At 52.9% G+C, this 20922-nt stretch overlaps 3 protein-coding genes and 1 non-coding gene across 4 annotated transcripts; 3 read left to right on the top strand and 1 right to left on the bottom strand.

Annotated features, from left to right (window-relative positions):
• Positions 1-1676: 1676 nt before the first annotated feature.
• Positions 1677-4970, bottom strand: EIF4EBP2 (eukaryotic translation initiation factor 4E binding protein 2). The gene is made up of 3 exons (XM_058810516.1): positions 4771-4970; positions 3955-4131; positions 1677-3873 (listed from the first exon to the last, which is right to left on the bottom strand). Exons 1-3 carry the CDS (start codon positions 4907-4909, stop codon positions 3842-3844), a joined length of 348 nt encoding a protein of 115 aa, XP_058666499.1. The 5' UTR covers positions 4910-4970; the 3' UTR covers positions 1677-3841.
• A 136-nt stretch (positions 4971-5106) lies between these two features.
• On the top strand, positions 5107-5178 carry TRNAE-UUC (transfer RNA glutamic acid (anticodon UUC)). The gene has a single exon. It is a non-coding gene; the product is annotated as a tRNA-Glu (tRNA).
• Positions 5179-6035: 857 nt separating this feature from the next.
• On the top strand, positions 6036-15698 carry LRRC20 (leucine rich repeat containing 20). The gene is made up of 4 exons (XM_058810791.1): positions 6036-6197; positions 7421-7570; positions 9105-9272; positions 15177-15698. The coding sequence occupies exons 1-4, from the start codon at positions 6128-6130 to the stop codon at positions 15323-15325; spliced, it is 537 nt and encodes a 178-aa protein (XP_058666774.1). The 5' UTR covers positions 6036-6127; the 3' UTR covers positions 15326-15698.
• Positions 15699-16826: 1128 nt separating this feature from the next.
• NPFFR1 (neuropeptide FF receptor 1) lies at positions 16827-20655 on the top strand. The gene is made up of 4 exons (XM_058810800.1): positions 16827-16860; positions 18531-18827; positions 19416-19515; positions 19860-20655. The coding sequence occupies exons 1-4, from the start codon at positions 16827-16829 to the stop codon at positions 20653-20655; spliced, it is 1227 nt and encodes a 408-aa protein (XP_058666783.1).
• The last annotated feature ends 267 nt before the right edge of the window (positions 20656-20922 follow it).

Raw genomic sequence — 20922 nt, 5'->3', positions numbered from 1 at the left:
CCTGCAGGGTGCCCCGTGGTGGGCTCTTGCCATGGCTTCACCAGTACCAGCAGCTCCAGCACCCAGCTCTGCTCAGAGTCCACCACAGCACAGAGTGAATCCATCAGGCCACTTCAGGCTCCTCTCATTGCCACACAGAGATGCTATTTCAGCTAATCCACAAAACCCCAATCCTTTCAGCTCCTACCTGCCTTGCCACATTCCATTGGGGTTAGAACAGCGGCTCCCAGAGCCCCCCAGGTAGGACCCCAACCCCACCTCCCCCTGAGCCTCCCCAGCGTTACAGCCCTGCCCACACCCAGCTCCATCCAGGGCTGCCGTGCTGCTCCCAATCAGTGCTTGGAGGACACCAGCAGGGCGAAGGAGAAGGAGAAAAACGGCATCAACACGTTCACTGGCACTGGGAAGGAGGGCCAGGAATGTAAACGCAGCCCAGAGCTAGTCCGAAAATGGTAACAGCTGGAAAGGAGGGCTGGAAAGTTTGTTCATTGGGATCTGAGATCCTAGCCAGGCTCCCAGCATCCAGCCCAGCCAAAATACCCTGCCCTCAGCTGCTCTGCTGCATTTGCAGTCCTGGATTGAAATTTTAACACTTTTGAAATTTATTTTAATTCTCTGTTTTAAGATCCCAAATCAGTATCTAGAAGCCCCTTAGGGAGGAGCGCACCAAAACCCAGGGATTCACACACACATCTCCTCACTACAGGGGCTTTGATAGCTGGGATTAACACATTAAAAACACCCAAAAATCTGGGAGGGAACCAGTTGTCACTGGCATTGCACGGCCTAAACCAGATTCAGGGAACAGCAGCTCCCAAACGCCTCGTCAGCAATTTTCCTCGCCGTGTTCCTCTCCGTACGCACGCTCCAGATTTCCCTGACTCTGCAGAATTAAACTGCTGCAATATGAGCACAATCCACGGGAGGTCATGGCAGGACCACTCCGAGTGCAGCCAAAGCAGGGTGCTCCAGGAGGGCCCCCCCAAACCCTTGGAAACACCCCCCAGCCTCACCCCTGGGATGTGAATGCTTTGGGAATGTGATGTGCTGCTGTGGTATTTCACACACACAGCTGAGGTGCCCTCAGGGGATGATTCCCCAAGTGATGCTGGAGGTTTGCTGAGGCACCCACAAAAATTTGGGGGCACCCTCTGTAGCCAGAGGGAGGGGACAGACATCCCATTGCTGCCTCTCCCTCATCACCCTAGCGGGGGAAAAGAACTTTGCTGCTCAGACCCCTCCCCAATTACAGTAGATGGTATAAAAGAGTTAAAAAATGGTTTAAAAATTTTGAAAATATATTACAATGCGATATATTAACATACATTAATGGTCTCCTGCCCCTGAAGGCTTCAAGGCCAAGGTTGGTGGGCACCTTCCACCAGACCATGTTGCTCCAAGTCCCATCCAAAAAGTCCTTGAAGACTTCCAGGGCTGAGATCAGGACAAATTATCAGTTGGGTGCAGTTTTGCACATGGAAGACCTATGGGAAAATCAGGTTTCTCTGTGTGTGACATTTTGCAATTTAACCCTCAGCTGCTGGTTCTGGGTTTGACCCTTCCCTGCTCTCTGGACACGACTGGGAGAGAGCCCATGAGGGGAGTTTGCTCCAAAGGGAAGGGAAAACCCTCCCCACCCCCTGAATCACAGTCCAAACCACCTTGATTTAGTAGAACCAAAATCTTTATTGATCTCAGTGTAACAGCAACCACTGACGAGAGCTTTTCTCCTCCCAAACACCTGCTTGAAGAGACGGTACAAAACAACAGAAATCCCAAACGGAGCCCCTGACTAGCAGAGGAACACCCCGGCGAGGCCAGGCACTCCTCCCTGCTCAGCCCCCAGCCCGCTTACAAAAGAGAGCCTTTGGGCAGAAAAGTTTCTCGGATGGGGAACGGACACAGGGAGGTTGGGAAAGGGGGTATTTAGAGAAAAAAAAATACAGAAAAAGGTTTCCCTCCGGCTCCTGTCCATTAAGTCATGTTGTCCTTGGATATGGTCTGATTGTTTCTGGCTAGCAGAGCAGGTTTTTCCCGAAAGGAGCAGCTGTGCTTGAGGGCGCCAGCTCCCTGCATCCTCTGCCAAGGATGTCCTCGCCCCCTGCCCCTCCCTCGATCCGAGGGCCTAACCGACCTCCTAGGATCTTGGCTTCAAGGAAAATATATTTATTTCTATATAATATATATATTTGTGTGTGTCTCATCACCACCCACCCACCCACACGGCCACTCGCACTCACTCACTCGTGCACCCACGGCTGCCACGCTCACCTCACCTCCCACGCCAGGGCAAGGATGGCAAAGACAACCCCATCGCCTGGGGCTGTGCTTTTGCTTCTGCCTCCCCCACCCCCAAAACGAGGGGCAGCCCCCCCTCCCTGTGAGAAAAGCAGCTGGAAGATGGGAGCTGGCCACCAGCGCTGTGCCAAATACACCTAGAGAAATAAATTACGGGATGGAAAGTGCACAAAGCCTGTGGGGTGTCCCGCTCCCCAGCACGGGTAACGAGGTGTGGGGAGACCCCAGCGAGGGAGGGACCATGGATGGAGCAGGCACTCAGGTGGGGGCTGATAAAATGGCACTTGAGAAGGTTGCAGAGCTGGTGATGGCTCCCAACAGTAAAAAATCCCAACAGTAAAAAATCAGAACTGGGGGGCTGGTGGGACTGGGGAGCGCGGCCGTGCCCAGCGCTGCTGGTCAGGGCAAGAGTCACACGGAGAGAGGGGCAAAAAGAAACCCCATCTCCAGGGGAGGTACAAGATGGCTATGCCATGCCAGGCTGGCAAAGGGGAGGTCGATGTGGAAATGCTTCATCCACGACAGCACAATCCAGCTGGGAGAAATGCCATCCTGAGAGCTGAGGGTGGCATCGATGGCAGCACCCTGCGAGGGGGGAAAGCGCCCCATCCCTGCGTGTCTGGCGAGCCCCCACAGCCCCCAGGGACACCCAGCGATTCCTGAGACATCCAACGGTGCCAGAGGGATCTCCCCCCTGTAGGATTCACATTTTAAAGGGCTGGGGGTTCAAAAATCCCAAGCACTACAAAGCACTTTCCCAGAGGCACTCGGCCCCAGCCCATACAAAGTCGTTGGGGGTGAGGTGCCCCTTTTTAGTACCAAAAATAAAAGCAAGGGGGTCTTATAAAACATGGCTACATTGCTGTGAGTCCTGGCTGGTGGGTGGGGGACACAGCCCCTGGCTGGAGGGCCAAGATGGAAGAAATCCATGTAGGAGAGATGTGGACAAGCTGGCTGATTCCATCAGGGACTACATCGGATCCCTGGAGCACGGAAGGGAACAGGGTCCCAGTGCTGTCCTTTGCTGAATGCCAACACACCCCAGGGAAACTCAAAAAACGCCCTCCCAGGTTGCAAGCAGCTGCATGATTTTAGGAGTGGTGTTTCCCCCTCCTCCCGACAGGCTGCCCAGATTTTCCAGGAGAAGGGGGCACAGGGGGTGATACAGCTCCAGAACACCAAGCTGCTGGCCATGGGAGGCTTGGGTAACAAGAGCGGGGAATTTTGTGGGGGCATGAGGCAGCAGAAGAGGCAAAGGGATGTTTTAAAAAGAAGCCTGGTGGAGATCAGGCTGCTGGCAGGTGGAAGGGGAGGAATAGGGCCGGATCCAGAAGGGATGCTCCGTCTGGCACATGCTGGGACCGCTCACCCGCAAAGGGGGAGAAGACAGAGCTGCACTCCCCCCAGAAAAGAGGGGGAGGAGGAGGGCGGGGAGGGGACGCTGGTGGGGACCACTGCCACCTCCACCTCGCCGGGACGGATCCTGCTAAGCCGAATGGGGGTGCACAGGGCTGGGGAGTCGCTGCCTCTCCGTGGTTCCCGCTCAGATATCCATCTCGAACTGAGCTTCATCCCCTGGCAAGAGACAAGGAGAGCAGCGTTAGGGGCGTCATCCTCCACCCCAAATCCCTCCTGTCCCGCCCCGGGGTCCCTTACCCATGGATGGCTTGCCCTCCTGGTGGTTCAAGCTGTTGGTGTCCGCTTTGGGCTCCTCGCCGGGCTCGCCGGGGCTGGTGACGCCGGGGATATTGGGGAGGTGACAAGGCGGGGTCTTGGCCATGGGGGAGTTGCGACGGTCCAGCAGGAACTTGCGGTCGTAGATGATCCGGGTGCCTGGGGGGAGGACGGGAGCAGAGTGGGGGAATCCGGTTCGGCAGCGCGTGTTTGCCGAAGGAGTTTCCCGGCGGGACGGGCCAAGGTTCTCCGCCCGGGGATCGGCGGGGAGGGCTGGGGGTGCGCGCCGCCGCTCTGCCCGCTCTTATCTGGGCACAGCAGGCGATAATTCGGCCAAACACCCCGGCCGCAACCGGGTCCCGGCTGCCCGGCGTCTCTCCACGCTGTCCCGAGCAAGCTCACCCTGTCCCGGGGATGCCGGTGGAAGCGGCACCCCGAATCACCACGTGTCCCTCTGCGCTGCTCGGGGACAGGCGTGTCACCGCCCCGCGGCACCGGGCCGGGGCAGGGCCGAGGCACCGAGCCCCGCTGCCCGCGCCCCGCCGGGAGCTCCCCGCCAGCCCGTCCCGGGATCCAGCTGCCGCCCCGCCGGGACCCTCCGCGCTCCCGCTACGTCCCGGAAAAACCACAAACCCATCTCCACGCGTGTGCGCCGAGGAGAGCGGGCGGAAAGCGCTCCGTACCCACGGCATACAGAGGGGACACGGGCGCGGCACGCACGGTCCGCCCGCGACACGCGGCGCTCGGGCTGGCCCGGGCGCGCTCCCCCGGAGGCCCCGGCGGGCGCGGCGCTTTTACCTCCGGGCGTGGTGGAGAAGAGCGTCCCGCCGGGGGTGGTGCAGTAGTCGGCGGGGAGCTGCGCGGCGTCGCTGAGCGTGACGGTGCGGGTGGGGATGGCCCGGCTCTGGCTGGGCTGGCGGCCGCCTGCGGACGACATGGCCCCCGCTCGGCGCCGCGCTTTGTCCCCGCCGAGCGGGCGGGCGGAGCGGGACCGCCCCTCTCCGGGACCGGCCCTGGAACCTCCCCGGGCCCGCCCCGGCCCCGGGACCGCCTCAGGACCGCCCCGCCCCGGGCCCGCCCCGGCCCCGCCGCCGCCAGGGGGCAGGCGTGTTGCCGCGCCACCTTGCCCGCGCCTCCCACGTGGTCTAGCGGTTAGGATTCCTGGTTTTCACCCAGGCGGCCCGGGTTCGACTCCCGGCGTGGGAAGCCTCGTGTTCTGTTTTTTGTTTTTTGGGAGGGGGGAAGGAAGGGTGCTGGTGTCCTGATGTCCTGCCCAGGATGCCTTCGGCCAGAGTGTTTTGCCTACACCGAGCTGAATGAAGTCACCGGGAAAAGGAATGCATCCAAATATCCCAAATCAGGAAATGGGTTCTGTCCCCATATCCCATATCGGGAAAGGGGTTGTATGCCTGTATCCCATACCAGGAAATGAGTTGTAGCCCCATATCCTCTCTTAGGAAAGGAGTTGTATCCCCATACCCCAAACCAGGAAAGGGGTTTTAGCCCCATATCCTGTATCGGGAAAGGGGTTCTGTCCCCATATCACATACCAGGAAAGGGGCTGTATCCCAATATCCCATACCAGGGAATAGCATTCACCTCCATATCCCAAACCAGGAAAAGGGCATGGATCCCTATATCCCAAATAAGGAAAGGGGTTGCATCCCCTTATGGCAAACCAGGAAAGGACTTGCATCCCCATATGCCACACAAGGAAAGGACACCCATGCCCATGTCCCAAACCAGGGAAGAGGATTCATCCCCATATCCCAAACCAGGAAAACAGCATATCCAATACCAGGAAGGGGGATGTATCCAAATATCTCAGACCAGGAAAAGGGGTGCTTCCTCATTTCCCAAACCAAGAAAGGAGACGAATCCCCATATCCCATACCAGGAAAGGGGATATATTCCAAGTCAGGGAATAGGATGCACCTATATACCCTAAAAGCACCATCCTGGAAAGCTGGGAATCTCACCCCAAGGGACATGCCAGCCCCAGCACAGCCTCCCTCCCTCCCCTGGGAACACTGATCCCATCGGTTATTTTTAGCATCCCTCTCCCGGAGAACAGAGGCTGGTTTCTCCCTCCAGCCTGGATCCTGCAGGGCACAGCGCATTCCCGGCGGGCCCGGCCGCCCTCCTGCACCGGCGGATGGGCGAGGCGGTGGCCCGGGTGGCCAGGAAGGTGAATGACACGGTGGAGAACAAGGCGGATTCCCTGGGTAAGGCGGGTGGAGGACAAAGCGGATTCCCGGCGCTCCGTCCCGGGGCCGCGAAGGGATCGGGTGGCCGGAGCTGGGCTCTGGGTTTCACTGCCACAGCCTAAAAAAAGCTGTCGGCGCTCCCTCCCCGCGGCTCTGCAGAAGGGAAAGGCTCCCCCAAAGGGCCCTCAAAGCCAGAGCAGGTTCACATAATCCCGTGGGATGTGTCCCCTCCTTGGGAGCAGCGGCAGGAGCAGATTTTTCCCCGTGTTGCTGTGTCAGATTTGCATTTTCCTGCCATTTCCCCATTTCCAGCTAATACGTGAGAGCAGGGTGCAGTTCATCAAAGGAGAGAGATGAAAGCCATTCATTTTTATTCCCACTGGATTCCCCGCCCTGGGATATAAACCAGAGTATGGCAGGAGCTGGAGCTGCGTCTCTCAGGCTCTCCACATCCCCTGAGAGAAACGTGGGAGGCTGGAACTTGCTCCATCAGCTCCTACAGTGGCTTTGGGGAGGGGGCAGGAAGCAGAGCCCATCCTGGGGCTGGGATACAGGCTTTCCACCCCTGGAGTCTCCTGGGAGGGGAAAGAGGAACAACTCAGGACAAAACGAGGAGGCCACGAGGTGAGAGGCACAACCAAATCTTTTTTCCCCTCCCCATCGCTTGCCGTAGGACAGCCAGCCATGACCATGAGAAATCCAACCAGGAGTGCCCAGGGAAATCCCTGCTCCATCCCCCAGCAGTGGAATAGGCATCCCTGGGCTGCTCAGCTGCCCCCAGGGAATTGTGGACACAGGGGGAGCAGGGGACTGAAGTTGTCAGACCCTTGCCTGGGTGTCGCAGACATCTTTTCATGAAAAATCCTTTCCTTAGGATTTTTCCTCCTGAGAAGCTGGGAGGCCTCAGGAACAAAATGTAAACATTGATTATCTGCTGCTGTCGAATGCAACAGGTGGATCTGTGATTAGGCCATGTTGGATGTTTGTAATTAATGGCCAATCACAGTCAGCTGGCTCAGACAGAGTCCTAAACAGCTGCCTTTGTTATCATTCTTTTCTGTTCTATTCTTTGCTGGCCTTCTGATGAAATCTTTTCTTCTATTCTTTTAGTGTAGTTTTAATGTAATATATATTACAAAATAATAAATCAAGCCTTCTGTAACATGGAGTCAGATCCTCATCGCTTCCCTCATCTGAAAACCCCTGTGAACACCGTCACACCTGGGTCTCTCTGTGCGCAGATCTGGCCAACTGCAAGCTGATGTCCTTCCCTGTTGGAGTCTACAAAGCCGTGAGGAGCGTCACCGAGGGCATCCACCGCATCTCCCTGGCCAACAATGAGCTCAAGTCCATCACCAGCCGGTTTGTCACCACCTTCAGCCAGCTGAGAGGTAAGACACTGCCGTTCCAACCCTCCGGGGCACGCCAGGAGCCCCCAGATTGCTGCAGAGGGGGCAAAGCACCCATGAGTCTCCCCTGAGCTCACACCTCATTGCAAGCGCTAGTTCTGACCCCAAAAAATCCATTTTTGGTTGTACCTTCTGGCCCTTGAAGGACGAGGACACTGGTTCTGCTCTCACCCACCCTTCCAAACTGGTTTCAGGCTGCTGTGGGGTCACTCAGCGTCCCCAGCTCCCTCCAGGGATGGAGGAGAACAGGAAAAGCAGCTTGGGGATAACAACAGAGGCATGACAATCCCAGCTGTGCCGACTAATTAGTGCTCGTAGTGCGGCATCAATGAGAGCTAATCACTGCAGGAGATGGGAGCGATCATCAGCACGGCGGGGACACCTCCCAGAGAAGGCAGCCCGAGGCTAATCCGATAGAAAATGGCCATGCAAGCATCCAGAGCATCCGGCACCGCGGCACTGAGCACTGAGGACGGCGCTGGGGATACTCTGGCAGCTTCTAAAATCAATTTTATTCCTATGAGGGACCACACAAATGCCGCTATGATGGGTGCCTGAGGAGGTTTCCCTTGTCCTGGAGCTGCAGCACCGTCTGTGAGAGCACCCCTGGGCTGGGGAAAGGAAACACATGCACCAAAGGAATCAATTTCCATTTTCTAGACAGCACAACCAGCCCTGAAGGGCAAAAAATTACTTTCCTTCCCAGCAAGGGCTTGTCTCCATCAGCGAACCAATCACTCCTGCGATGAGCTGCGCTGGGTCTCAGCAGGAACAGATGCCCCAGGGCTGGGGACAGGCTGAATAAGGCAGGACCTATAAATACCGGGTATTAGCAGGGGCAGGGCGGCTTGTGTGGGTATTTATAGTGCAGAGAGCCCTGTGTCACTGGAGAAGGGCGCTGGGACAGCGGGATTTGGGTTCTGTGCCCGGGAGTGCCGCTTCTGGGCCCACAGGAGCTCATTTCTGGGGTGGGAAAGCATCACAGATGGGTAAACTGTGACAAACAGGCATTTTTCACAGCTAAAGACGTCTCTCCCACCATTCTGTTTATTGCTCAGAAGGGGTTCAGGCATATGAACATAGAGGGCTACCCTTAAGCCATGACAAATGACCATTGGGGAGGTAATTGCGCTGAGTTTATGGGGAAATATTCCTTGTTTTTTACAGACTCTGCTTGCAAAAGGCTGCCCAATTTCATCAGGAAAGCATTGCTCCTAAATGTGGCATTCCCAGCAGGCAAATCTACAATGACAACCATGGAAAACAGACAAAACAAAAAAAAAACAAAAAAAAACAAAAAAAAAAAAACAAAAAAAAAAAAAAAAAACAAAAAAAAAAAAACAAAAACAAAAAAAAAAAAAAAAAAAAAAAAAAAAAAAGAAAATTTTTAAAAGCCCAATTTTTGGAGCTGGAATCCCAGTGATGGATTGAGGCCAGAGGCTGTGAATCAAGCTGTACATCAGTTATTTTCCCACCTTTTTCCCAGCATCCCACCGCCTCCCTTCTCTCTTCCCAGAGCTGAACCTGGCAGGGAATTACCTGCACCGGCTGCCCGAGGAGATCACGTCCCTGCTGCACCTCCGCACCATCGACCTCTCCCGAAACCGCTTCCGCCGCTTCCCGGAGCCCCTGGCCACCGTGCCCGCCCTGGAGAGCATCGACCTGGAGGAGAACGAGATCGCAGGTGAGGGGAACCTTCTCCCACTGGAAAAAGGCGATTTAGCACTGTGAGAAACAACTGCTCGCTTTGGAAATTTAAAGAGGTTTATTAGACCTTAACAAAAATACAATTAAAGGACTACATAAGTGTGAAAAACGCCAATCACTTGGTTTTTAAAAATTTGAAAGTTTAATAGTAATATAAAATGGTTATAAAAATAGTAATATAATTAGAGTTATAATAATTTGGACAATTTGGATTAGGACAATATGAGACAATAAAATCAAAGAGTTACAGACAGTCCAGGTACTTTTTTCTGGGCAAAATAAGCCACATCAACAGAGGATTAACCCTTAAAAGCAACAGCCTGTTGCATATTCATACACCTCATACATGGTGCATGAATTCCATTCAAACACAGGATTCTGTCTGGGCAGTGTCAGCTTCTTCCTCTGAACCCTAAGGGCATCTTCAGGGCTGAAAGAGGCAGGAAGGAGTTAGTTTCTCCTGATAATGGAGCAATAACTTCTCTTTCTCTGGAAGATTCAGGTGTCCTGTGGCTGCTACCTCACTGCGAGTCCTTTCTTAGAAAAAGTATCTTACATAGCATAGTTTCTATTTTAACATGATGTTATAACCTAAAACTATATTTAACACACTACTTAAGAGAATTAATACAGCATAACTTTCTAAGACAATACATATAATATTCATTTTGATATGTGCAAAAAGCCGATCATAGAATATGCATTTTTCACATAAGGAAAAAGCTGCAGTGCTGGGAACTCCCCCTCGTGGATACCACGGGGCCAGTTCATCTTCAAGAGGGATGCTCAGTCTTTTATACCCCTGGGGGTTGCATCAGTCAGCCCTGGCCCCTCCCAAAGTCTGTCTGTCAGCTCTTCTTTGCCATTTATCAGTGCAAACTGCTTTGTAACTGGATTGGGGGTCCACCCCCTAAAAGCACCAAGCTTTCCCATTCCCAGCTGCCCCATGCCAGGGGCACATGTGCAGCCTCCTCTCTATCTGTCCTAGACACCCCAGGCTGTCAGATGGCAGCAATACAGGGGGGAAAGGGAACTGTGGGGAGAACAGAGGACAGCTAAACTACAATAACATAACTATACATCACTAAAGCTTCTCTTAATATTCACACAATAGTTATCCTTTAATTGCAAGAGCCAATCATCTCATTATCCATCTATACCAGCATCACCCAGGGCTGTTGCTAAATAATCAGAGCCTTCTCAGCCATTTGCCTTTCCCAGGAAAGGAAATTTGCCTTTCCCAGGGCAAAGCTGCTGCAGGCACGGTGGGAGCCAAGCCCCATTCAAGCTGCCCCATTCACCACGCTGGGATGTAGCTCCTAAAGGCACCTCCAGCTGGGGTGACCCCAAAATGCTCAGATTTCATTAAAAAACCAGATCTGACTGCAGAACCCAGCACCAGTTTGCTGCCAGGCTAAGCAAGGAGACCTGAACATTTCCCAGAACAAACAGCAGCTGTTTAACACTACAAAATCCCCTAAAAATTAAATTAAAGGAATGACAAGAGCCGCTCATCCCTCAGCCCTGCAGCGGCAGAAAAATTGTTCATGTGCAAAAAAACTGAAGGCTTTGGAGTCTGTGAAAGCTGGGCAAAAGGGGCAGCTGTTGTACACAGATAAAAGTGAATTTATTTAGCAGGCAGCCTTCAAAGAGCCCAGGCTGGAGCATCCACAGCCCCACGGAGCCCCAGGGAGGCGAATCTCGGAGTTCACTCAATTTTGCTGTTTTATCTGGGGTGGCTTCAGCTGCTGCTGGGAAACTGCTCCCTGCAACAGGAGGTTTGTTACCAGCCTCACATCAGCTGCTCCCCAGCTGGGCCTGCAGAAACACTGGAATTAAAATCTGCTTCCACAGGAGCCGGAGAAAGAAAGACATGTCTTTTCCTCACCCTCTTTTTCTCTCCTGCCTCCTGTCTCACTTTTAGCTCCCTCTGTCACTTTTTGAGTTCAGCTGGCTGATTTCAACCCAAGCTGGTCTCCAAACTGCATTTCCCCCCGCTGGTTTTGTGGAAGCAGGGTGCTGCAAGGAGGGAATGCAGCATTTTGGTGCCTTTTTCCCTAAAAGCTAAAATGCCGGGAGGAAAGGCTGCATGCAGGGCTGCACCCAAGCTGGGGGAGAGGGTGGCCTCTCTTGGTTTGGTCACCTCCCAAGCCAGGTTTGGTCACCTCCCATCAGGCTCTCCTGGGATGGGAGGTGTCCTCCAGATGTGGGGAAAACAAAAACAGAGTAAAAATTGACAATTCCAAGCCAGGATGTTGTAGGGATATGTGTGGGTAGTGCACATGATGCTGCCTGGCTGCAGAAATGGGTGATGTGAGCCTATCTCACACATCCTCTGGAAAGGGGAGAGGAAGACACAGGAAGGCCAGGGGGGTTCAGCCCGTGTTTTCCAGTGAAACAAAACCCTGGGCGATCACAGTGCTGCCACCAGCCCTTCCCAAGCAGGCTCCCCTGCAGGTGAGCTGGTGTTGGCAGGGCTGCAGTGCCCTGGTTTGGGGTGCTGTGCCAGTGCTGGTGCTGCCTGTGCCCCTGTGCCATGCCAGGGGTGCTGAGAGGCTCCTGCCAGGGCTGCAAACCCCGTTTGAAAGCTCCTGCTGAAACAGCTGAGTGACTCTTGCTAAGACAAATGGAGCTGGAGGTGGTAGGTGATGTTTTCCAAAGGGAAACAGAAGTGAAAGGAGATTAATTAATGCCTGCCTGGAGCCTGTGGGTTCTCTGAAAGGAGACTTTTAGTGCCACAAGCCACCCTTTTCATCTAAATAAGCTCTTAACCCTGGACTGTAATTATGTATATATTACTGTCAATGCTTTTACTCTTTCCCTGGTAATTAGAGTTATGTCAAATCAGCTTTTAAAGCTCCCAAATCCATGGGGATGTTTTGGTGCCTGGAGCTTCAGCTTCTCCTTCCCTTATTCCTTGATTAATGCTTTAATAGGGATGATGTTGAGGCTGCTGCCAATGCTGGGGACATCACTGCTGGCTGGGGGCAGCTGTGGTTGATTTTGTCCTCCTGAGGATGTTGAGATGGGACAAAGTGGGGTGGTTTCCAACTCAGAGTGGGGCTAGATGGGACACCGGTAAGAAATTCTGCCACAGAGACACTGTGCATTCCTGGCAGTGCCCAGGGCCAGGCTGGATGGGGCTTACAGCAGCCTGGGACAGTGGGAGCTGTCCCTCTGTCCATCCAGGGTGCACTGGATGAGCTCTAAGGTCCCTTCCAACCCAGACCATGTCACATTCTGCTGTAATTATGTAAAAAAAGCCTTTTCCCTCCCTGTCTTTTTCTTAACTGGTGAATCCTGCATGAATAATTCAGGCTCAAATGCAAGTGCCTTATCTGTTGGGAAGGCAGCAAGGGAAGTTTTGGGTTGTTTTTGGAGGAATTTGTGGCTGGCAGGGCACAACCCTACAGCTACAGGCTGCCCTGCCTGTCCCTTCATGCCAGGCTGAGTCACTGCTCCTCACCTGGAACTGAGCTGCAGAGCTGAGCTGCTCCCAGCCTGGGAAGGTCTTGGTCCCCAGAACACTTCACTAAACTCCCTAATCTGAGCAAAATGGGTGAAAGCACTTTTAACTTTATCATGCTGTGTAAGAGGATGATTAAACTTCTTATTCTCCACTGCATTAGGCGATGATTAAATAGCAAGATGTATGAAACAAAATATATTACTTTTGTGCTTCAAGGGGAAAAAAATCCAAGCAAAATGAAACGGGGGAATGGCAGTGAACAAATCCACCATGAAGAAGAGTTATTTAAAAAATTCATGTGAAGCTCTGCCTGATGAGCTGTGCTCTCCTAGGGAATTTGTGTATGGAAAATATCACCATTTTCTGGAGGAGAAAGAGGGGGAAAAAACAAAGGCATCGAAGTGTTTGATTCTTTTTCCAGCATAAAATAAATTTCATGGTTTAAAAATCACATAACCATCTACCAGATATAATTACAAGACTGCAATTCTGCTCCAGGTTCTGGCAGAGGAAACAAGAGCTGGGGTGGAAAAGGCTCTTGTTATTTTGGTGGCCAAGTTAAAGAAGAAATTGGTTTAGGTAAATCAGACAGGTGGGCATTGCTAGCCCCAAATATTGTGAATTGCAGCAAAATCCATCACCTTTCAATGAGCTTAATTAGGGTTAGGTTTTCATATCAGCCTCAGTGGATTCACACTGGGACCGTGCAGCTGAGCTGCACTATTTTTTTTTAAACACAGTTTGTAAATGTCGTGTTTTCTAAAGGACAACACCCAAATTCGTGGAAACTGCAGAACAGAAGGGGGCCCGTGGGTGGCTGAGAGCCATTTGCAGCCTGTCCAACCAGGGCAAAGACCACGAACCCTCCTGTGAGCCCGGAGAGGGCTCCTGGGCATTGCAACACCGGGGAGAAAATCAGGGAAAGGGGCCTGAATCCCGGTCCAGTGTCCCAGCAGGGGTTTTACTAGCTGGGAGAACTGGGGGGCAGTGCCCACACTGGATATCTGGGTGTTTGCACCTCCCTGACACATTCCTCAGAACCCCTGGATCATTTGGGTTGGAAAAGACCTCTATGTTTACCAACCATTTGACTGAGCAGTTGAATAAATTAATATTTCATTGTCTTTCTGTTTTGGTGAAAGCCTGCAGACAGGCTTAACATCGACAGCAAACCTTTGTTGTTAAACTCAAAAAACCCCACAAATTACCACCACGCCTCAATACAAGTAGTGGTACCTCCTTACAATCAATTACTCAATCAAATAATATTAATACCTCAATCATTTATCCCTCAATCAACCATTCCTCAAATAATCCCAACTCAATACCCTCAAATTCAAAATTCAAACTAGCCTTCTCAAAATTAATACACCTTTTAAATAATTTTTGTTATGAAAGCATTCCCACCAAAATTGCCGATTTTTTTCAACAAAACCATTTTTTTAAATTCTAAGCAAAGCCAACAGCAGAATTCTTAAACTTTCAATCCTTCCCACCATTATTTCAATAAATTATTTAAAAATTCAAAATTTTATCTCTTACATTTGTATTCCTATAGTAATTCCACCAAAACCACCTATAACTACTACATTTCTTTTACCCATAAACACACCCAAACAAAACGACTTCCCAAAAAAACCAATTATGTCTGTGCCATTTAATGCCTCAAATCCTAAAATCTTTTAAATACAATGTTCAAACCACAACCAACTAAAATTAACTTACAACCTAACTCACCGTAATAAAACAATTTACATTACAAACGTACCAAATACTAATGCAGATGTCACTATAATTTCTCACATGTTTTAACCCAATAATTTGGGTTAAATATAGATATAATATATAATATATAATATATAATATATAATATATAATATATAATATATAATATGTAATATGTAATATGTAATATGTAATATGTAATATGTAATATGTAATATGTAATATATTATGTATTGTATTATACAATATATACTATAAAATATTATATTTATATACTATATATTATATATTATTTAATGCATATATTGTGTATATATATGATATCATATATTGTATGTAGTATATTGTATATTATATGTTATATATTATATGTTATTTATATTCTATTATGTTATATTATATTATATTACATTACATTACACTATATTAATTATATATTATATATCTATTATAACTATAACTGTAACGATTAGATATAGATATAGATATAGATACAGATACAGATATAGATATAGTTATAGATACAGATATAGATATAAATATAAATATAAATATAAATATAAATATAAATATAAATATAAATATAAATGCATCCTGTATCAGGTTTGCTTCAGGCTGTCCATCAAGAGGAGCTTTCACCCCTCCACCCCTCCAGGATGGATTCTCACCTCCCTGCTCTCTTTCCAGAGGTGCCCACGGACAAATTGGCCTCCATGGCGCTGCTGCGGAGCCTCAACCTGCGAGCCAACCCCGTGGGCCCCGAGGTGCGGCTGCTGGTCCGGCCCCTGGTTCCCTTTGAGCTGCTGCTGTCTCCAGAGGAGCCCATCCATCCCTGAATCCTGGCAGCATTCCCGGGTGCCCGGGCTGTCCCGAGGGGGAGCTGCCCACCACAGGGGTTTGGTTCGGCTCAGTCCCTGCTGCGCCCCCGTTTCTGCCCCCAAATGGATCCCAAACCCGAGCCTGTGTCTCGTTTTTCCCAAATTCAAAGCAAGCAGCGGGGCTCTCCCATGGAGGGATGGCTCTGCCAAATCCCGAGCCAGGCAATCTCCTGCTTATGCCTTTTGGGGGTACAGAGGAGCTGCAACACATGGGGTGGGAGGTGGGGGTGGAGTGGGGGGATCTGGATGTGCACTCTCCCACCCGAGAGCATCGGGATGGTGGAGGACATCCCTGCAGCTGGAAGGGCTCTCCCTGGAATTGCTGACACGGTGGTGGTGTGCCAAGTGCCTGATTAAATGCTTTCCTGTTACATCGGGGGGTTTGTGTCTGATTAAATTCCAATTACCAGCCTTGTCCTTGGAGAAGCCCCTTTGCACAGCTGCTCTCTCCAGCCTCCAGGCTGGATTCTCCCAGACCCAAGCTGTACTTCCCTGGAAAAATCCTTGTTTTCCAAGGAACTTATCTTCCCTCCTGTTGTTTCACCGTGGAAGCCAAAGTGACCCAAAGCCAGTGGCTGTCCCCAGAGGTGTGTGCCCACCTCTCTGGTGCTGTGGGTCCTCAAGGTGTGCTGATCCCTTCCCAGGAAGAAATGTCCTGGAGAGAGTGGCCTCTCGGTGGCAGGGAGGCCACTGCCAAGCACACCCGTGTCCCTTAGCATCTGGCTGCCTGCAAAAAAACCCAAAAACTTCCTGGGAGAAACCCCAGGTGTTATCTCCAAACGCCTTGTTTAAACATCTCCCTTGTTTGTTCCTTTGGGTATTTAAGGGACAAACACTTCCCAATGCTGTGTGCGGGCTGGGAACAGCCAGGAATGGTAAATCCTGTAAATATTTGACTTCCAGTCTTGCCAAACTTTGGTACAAGATTATGGTAAGAGATGTTGGGCATGCTGGAGAAGCTGGGTTGAGCGGAGCAGCCTGAAGCCAGGACCAGCAACCCTGAACATCGCGCTGCTTCTCCCTCTGGTGGATTGATGCATGGGGGATCCCCCCACTCGCCTTGAGGCTCATTTTCCTCCCGCGATGGCCAGGAGCGCTGCTGGGGACACCGGCCATCAGTTGCCAGCATCACTGCGGGGACTTCGGCGGCAGCGGGGGAACACAGACCGGGACCCGCCATGGGGGCGAACCTGCTCCTTCCCTCCGTCCCCGTGCCCGGCGTGGGCTGCCGCCCCGCGCTGCTCTCCCGGGGGCAGCGTGCGGGTCCCCCGGTATCCATGGCGATGGGAGGGAGGTGTTTCCCCCCGCGCCCCCTCCCCGCCTCCGCTGCAGCCGCCGAGCAGCCGCAAGCGGCGCCAAGCGGCACCGGGGCTCCGGAGCGGGCGGGAGGCACGGAGCGAGGCACGGAGCGGGGGAGCCGTGCCCCCTCCCCGGGCAGCGCGTCCCCTGCACGGCAGCGATGCAGCCCCCGGAGCCGGCTCGGCCCGGCGGAGGTGAGTGCCAAGACCTGACTGATTTTATTCCTCAAAAAAGCGATCCACCCCTCATCCCATCCCTGTTCCATCAGACCAGCCTTTCCCCGCGGTGCTTTCCCACAGCTGGGCAGGTCCATCACCCCCCGTGCGGTCCCCCCATCCCTGTCACCACGTCCGAGGTGTCAGTGAGTGATGAGGACGCCTGCATCCATCCATCCATCCATCCACCCACCCATTCATCCCCCCATTCATCCTCCACCCATTCATCCATCTATCCACTCACTCATCCATCCAGCACCCACCCGGCTGCTCAGCAGCTCCTTATTTTCCTTTCCCCATCTTCCACCTTGCTTTAAAACCACATCCAATTCCACAGGACACCAACCTCCTGCTCATGCTGCACTGCAGCCCCAAAAGATAAAGTCCAGCAAAGTTTTAGGCTTAATATCACAGGTTTTGGGCAATCTCATTGCAGTCCTTGTTATTGCTCCTGCTTACAGAGCTGTATCACAGATCTGACACCGACTATCTGGAGAATCTTGCCCCCTCCATCCCGCTACTCCCTTGCCTCTCCAAGTGGCTCCTTCTCCCGTTTCGGCTGCAAATCCCCTATCAGCGCCTTTCTGAATCCCCACTGGAAATGTGTTGCCCAAATCCTGCGCCCAGGACTGGGGTATCGGGGGCTGGATCGGGCCCTCCTGCCTGCCCGAACCCTGAGGAAGCCGCTGGTCCCGGGGGCTGGAAAAGCATCTCGGCTGGAGAGCTGAGCACCGTCATGGGCACAGGGATGGGGGATGCTCCAGCCGCCCAGGGCTGACCTGCAGGCGCTCAGGCTGAGCTTAAAGCCCAGATGTGCCTTTCCTCGGCTCAGCACTGCAGCCCGGATCCTCCCGGAGCCGGTCCCGTCAGCACTGCAGGCAGCTCCTGCCCACGCCCCGCATCCTCCCGCATCCCCGAGCGGCTGGGGAAGCCCGAGGGTGGGAGCTGCCGAGCCCCGCTCCCCGCTCAGTCCCCAGTGACAAAATGCCACCCCCGCCTCCACCAGATAATGATCAGAATGACAATTATCGCTTCAGATGGGAGGGGAGGGGGTCCTTTGCCTCAGCTCCTCTGCCCGGGTTCTTGCAGCTTTGCCGGGGAGAATAAGATTTTGTGGAATATGGAATTGTGAACCTTGGAAGCACAAGGAGAAGCAGGGATGCTCCCGTGGCCGGGACCACACGGATGCTGCTCCCATAAGGCCAGAGCACTGGAGTGTCAGGATGTGGATTTGTCTTCCTTGCATCATCCCTAAGTAAAAAAAAGGCCCACAAGATCAGGATGTCTTCTGGGCCGTTCTAATTCTAAAAGAATGATACCAATAGTAATGATATCCAGTAATAATAATATCAAACAATAATTGTATCTAATAATAATGATATTGATTTTATCAAATAATAATGAAATTGATGGTATCAAACAACAATGACGTAAAAGAACAATAGAGCAGAGGTGCTGCAGAGCCTGGAGCTGAGTAACTGAAGGAGGAGGAGACTTGTTGGGGCACAAAGAAGAGTCCAGCAGGACATGTCCCAGCCAGTCTGGACACCGGAATAAATATGAAAATCCCCCTCTGGAGGCATTAAGAAATTAAGGGAATTATTGCTTTATTCTCTCCCAGCTTCATTTTCCTGCCTTCCCTTCCCCAGGCCTTTCCAATGTCACCTGGTGGTGGCCCAACTCCAGTGCCAGCCACCTCCCGAGGGAGAATTACACCTTCCTGGCCTACTACCAGCATTCCTCCCCCGTGGCCCTCATGTTCATCCTGGCCTACACCTTCATCTTCCTCATGTGCGTGGTCGGCAACGTCCTGGTGTGCTTCGTGGTGGTGAAGAACCGCCAGATGCGCACGGTCACCAACATGTTCCTCCTCAACCTGGCCATCAGCGACCTGCTGGTGGGCATCTTCTGCATGCCCACCACCCTGGTGGACAACCTCATCACAGGTGAGCAGGGCAGAGGAAGGGAAAAGACTTTTTTAAAATTTTTATTTGAGGTTCTGGCCATTTGTGGTAAAATAAGTTTGGCCATAATGCTGCATTTGCACATTTGTTTGAAGTTCAGCCATTCTTCACCAAGCAACATTAAAAAAATCTCCTTTCTGCACTCACCTTCTGCTGTGCTGGCTCAGCTCTGCCTGTTGACCTTCCCAAAGATAAGGGAGTTGGGAGGGTTCAGCTGCAGCAGCAGCAGCCAGGCCATAGGGCAGGGTTTGTATTTATTGATTTTGGGGTGTGATTTATGTATTTATTAGTATTGGGGTCAAGAAACAAGATGAAAGTCCTTCTGATTGAGGGTTCCAAAGTCAATAGGAAAAATGACAGTCACCATGTTCCTTGCGTCTCTAAGTGTCACGTGTATCGTTTTTACCAATTTTGGGGTTCCTCTTCAAGGATCCGTGCCACTAAAGGCTATCTCCACACCAGCTGGGAGCAGGACTTAGCATCCCCCAGCAGCAACCCAGTGGGTGGGGACACCTGAAAGGAGCTGGGTGAGCCAGAGGCACCCACAGCCTGCGTGGTGTCCCCTCACAGGCTGGCCCTTTGACAACACCATGTGCAAAATGAGCGGGCTGGTGCAGGGCATGTCCGTGTCTGCCTCGGTTTTCACGCTGGTGGCCATCGCTGTGGAGAGGTACGTTGGCATGGGGACATGGGGACATGGGGACGTGGGGACCAAACCATCTCCAGCAGGTCCAGGTGCCCTGTGCGGTTCCCATTGTGGGAAAGCTCCAGGGAATGTCAGGAACCTGTCACAGCTCTCCAGCAGCACCACAAAGCTGTCCATGAGGCGGTGCAGCAAGGTGTCTTTCCCCTACGCTGGGATGAACACACCAAACTGGCTCTGCCACCAAAAGACACGTGTAAAGACACATCCACCTCACCCTCCATTCCCACCCCTGGTTCCTGGCCACCCTCCTTCCCTAGGGATGTCCCCAACAGGTGCCCAAAGCCACCATGAGCTGTTCTCCCCCCCAGGTTTCGCTGCATCGTCCACCCCTTCCGGCAGAAGCTGACACTGAGGAAAGCCCTGCTGACCATCGCCATCATCTGGGTGCTGGCCCTGCTCATCATGTGCCCGGCCGCCGTCACCCTGACCGTCACCAGGGAGGAGCACCACTTCATGGTGGACACCTACAACAACTCCTACCCCCTCTACTCCTGCTGGGAGGCCTGGCCCGAGACGGGCATGAGGAGGATCTACACCACTGTCCTCTTCTCCCACATCTACGTGGCTCCCCTCGCCCTCATCGTCGTCATGTACGCCCGCATCGCCTTCAAGCTCTTCAAGTCGGTGGCGCCCGCCCAGGGCGGAGAGGAGCCGGAGGGGAGGAGGATCTCCCGGAGGAAGGCCAAGGTCATCAACATGCTCATCATCGTCGCCCTCTTCTTCAGCGTCTCCTGGCTGCCCCTCTGGACGCTGATGCTGCTGACGGACTACGGGCGGCTGAGCGAGGCCCAGCTGCGCCTGCTCACCGTCTACGTGTACCCGCTGGCGCACTGGCTGGCCTTCTTCAACAGCAGCGCCAACCCCATCATCTACGGCTACTTCAACGAGAACTTCCGACGCGCCTTCCAGGAGGTGTTCAGGGCCCCGCTCTGCTCGTGGCACTGCCAGCGCCGGCCCTACGCCCCCCGGAGCCACGGCCCCGGGACGCTCTTTGGCCCCCGTAACCGCATCCTCAGCCAGGCGCGGGCCAGCGCCTCGCCCGCCGTGTCCGAGTCGGGACCGCTGGCCCCGCGCCGCTCCGGCATCCCTGCGTGGGACGGCTGAGGCCACCAAACCCCTCTGCACCGAGGGACTGCGGGGTGGGGAGTGGGGATTGGCCACGAGACATGGAAATAAAGGTGTGATGCTTTGTTCCTGGCTAGGGCTCCTCCACTTCCCACCATGGCACCGAGCCCCCAGGCCCTGCCAGAGCCCCTTTACCCAGCCCAGTCCAGGCACGGGGCCAGGGAAGGCAGGGACCCAGGAGAAGTGTGGGAGAACGGGCCATCCTGTCTGGACCATCCTGGCAGCCAAGCCACGCTGCCATGGCCA

This window comes from Ammospiza caudacuta, chromosome 9, assembly GCF_027887145.1.
Source record: "Ammospiza caudacuta isolate bAmmCau1 chromosome 9, bAmmCau1.pri, whole genome shotgun sequence".
Classification (NCBI taxonomy): domain Eukaryota; kingdom Metazoa; phylum Chordata; class Aves; order Passeriformes; family Passerellidae; genus Ammospiza; species Ammospiza caudacuta.
This window is presented reverse-complemented; position numbering and strand designations above follow the sequence as displayed.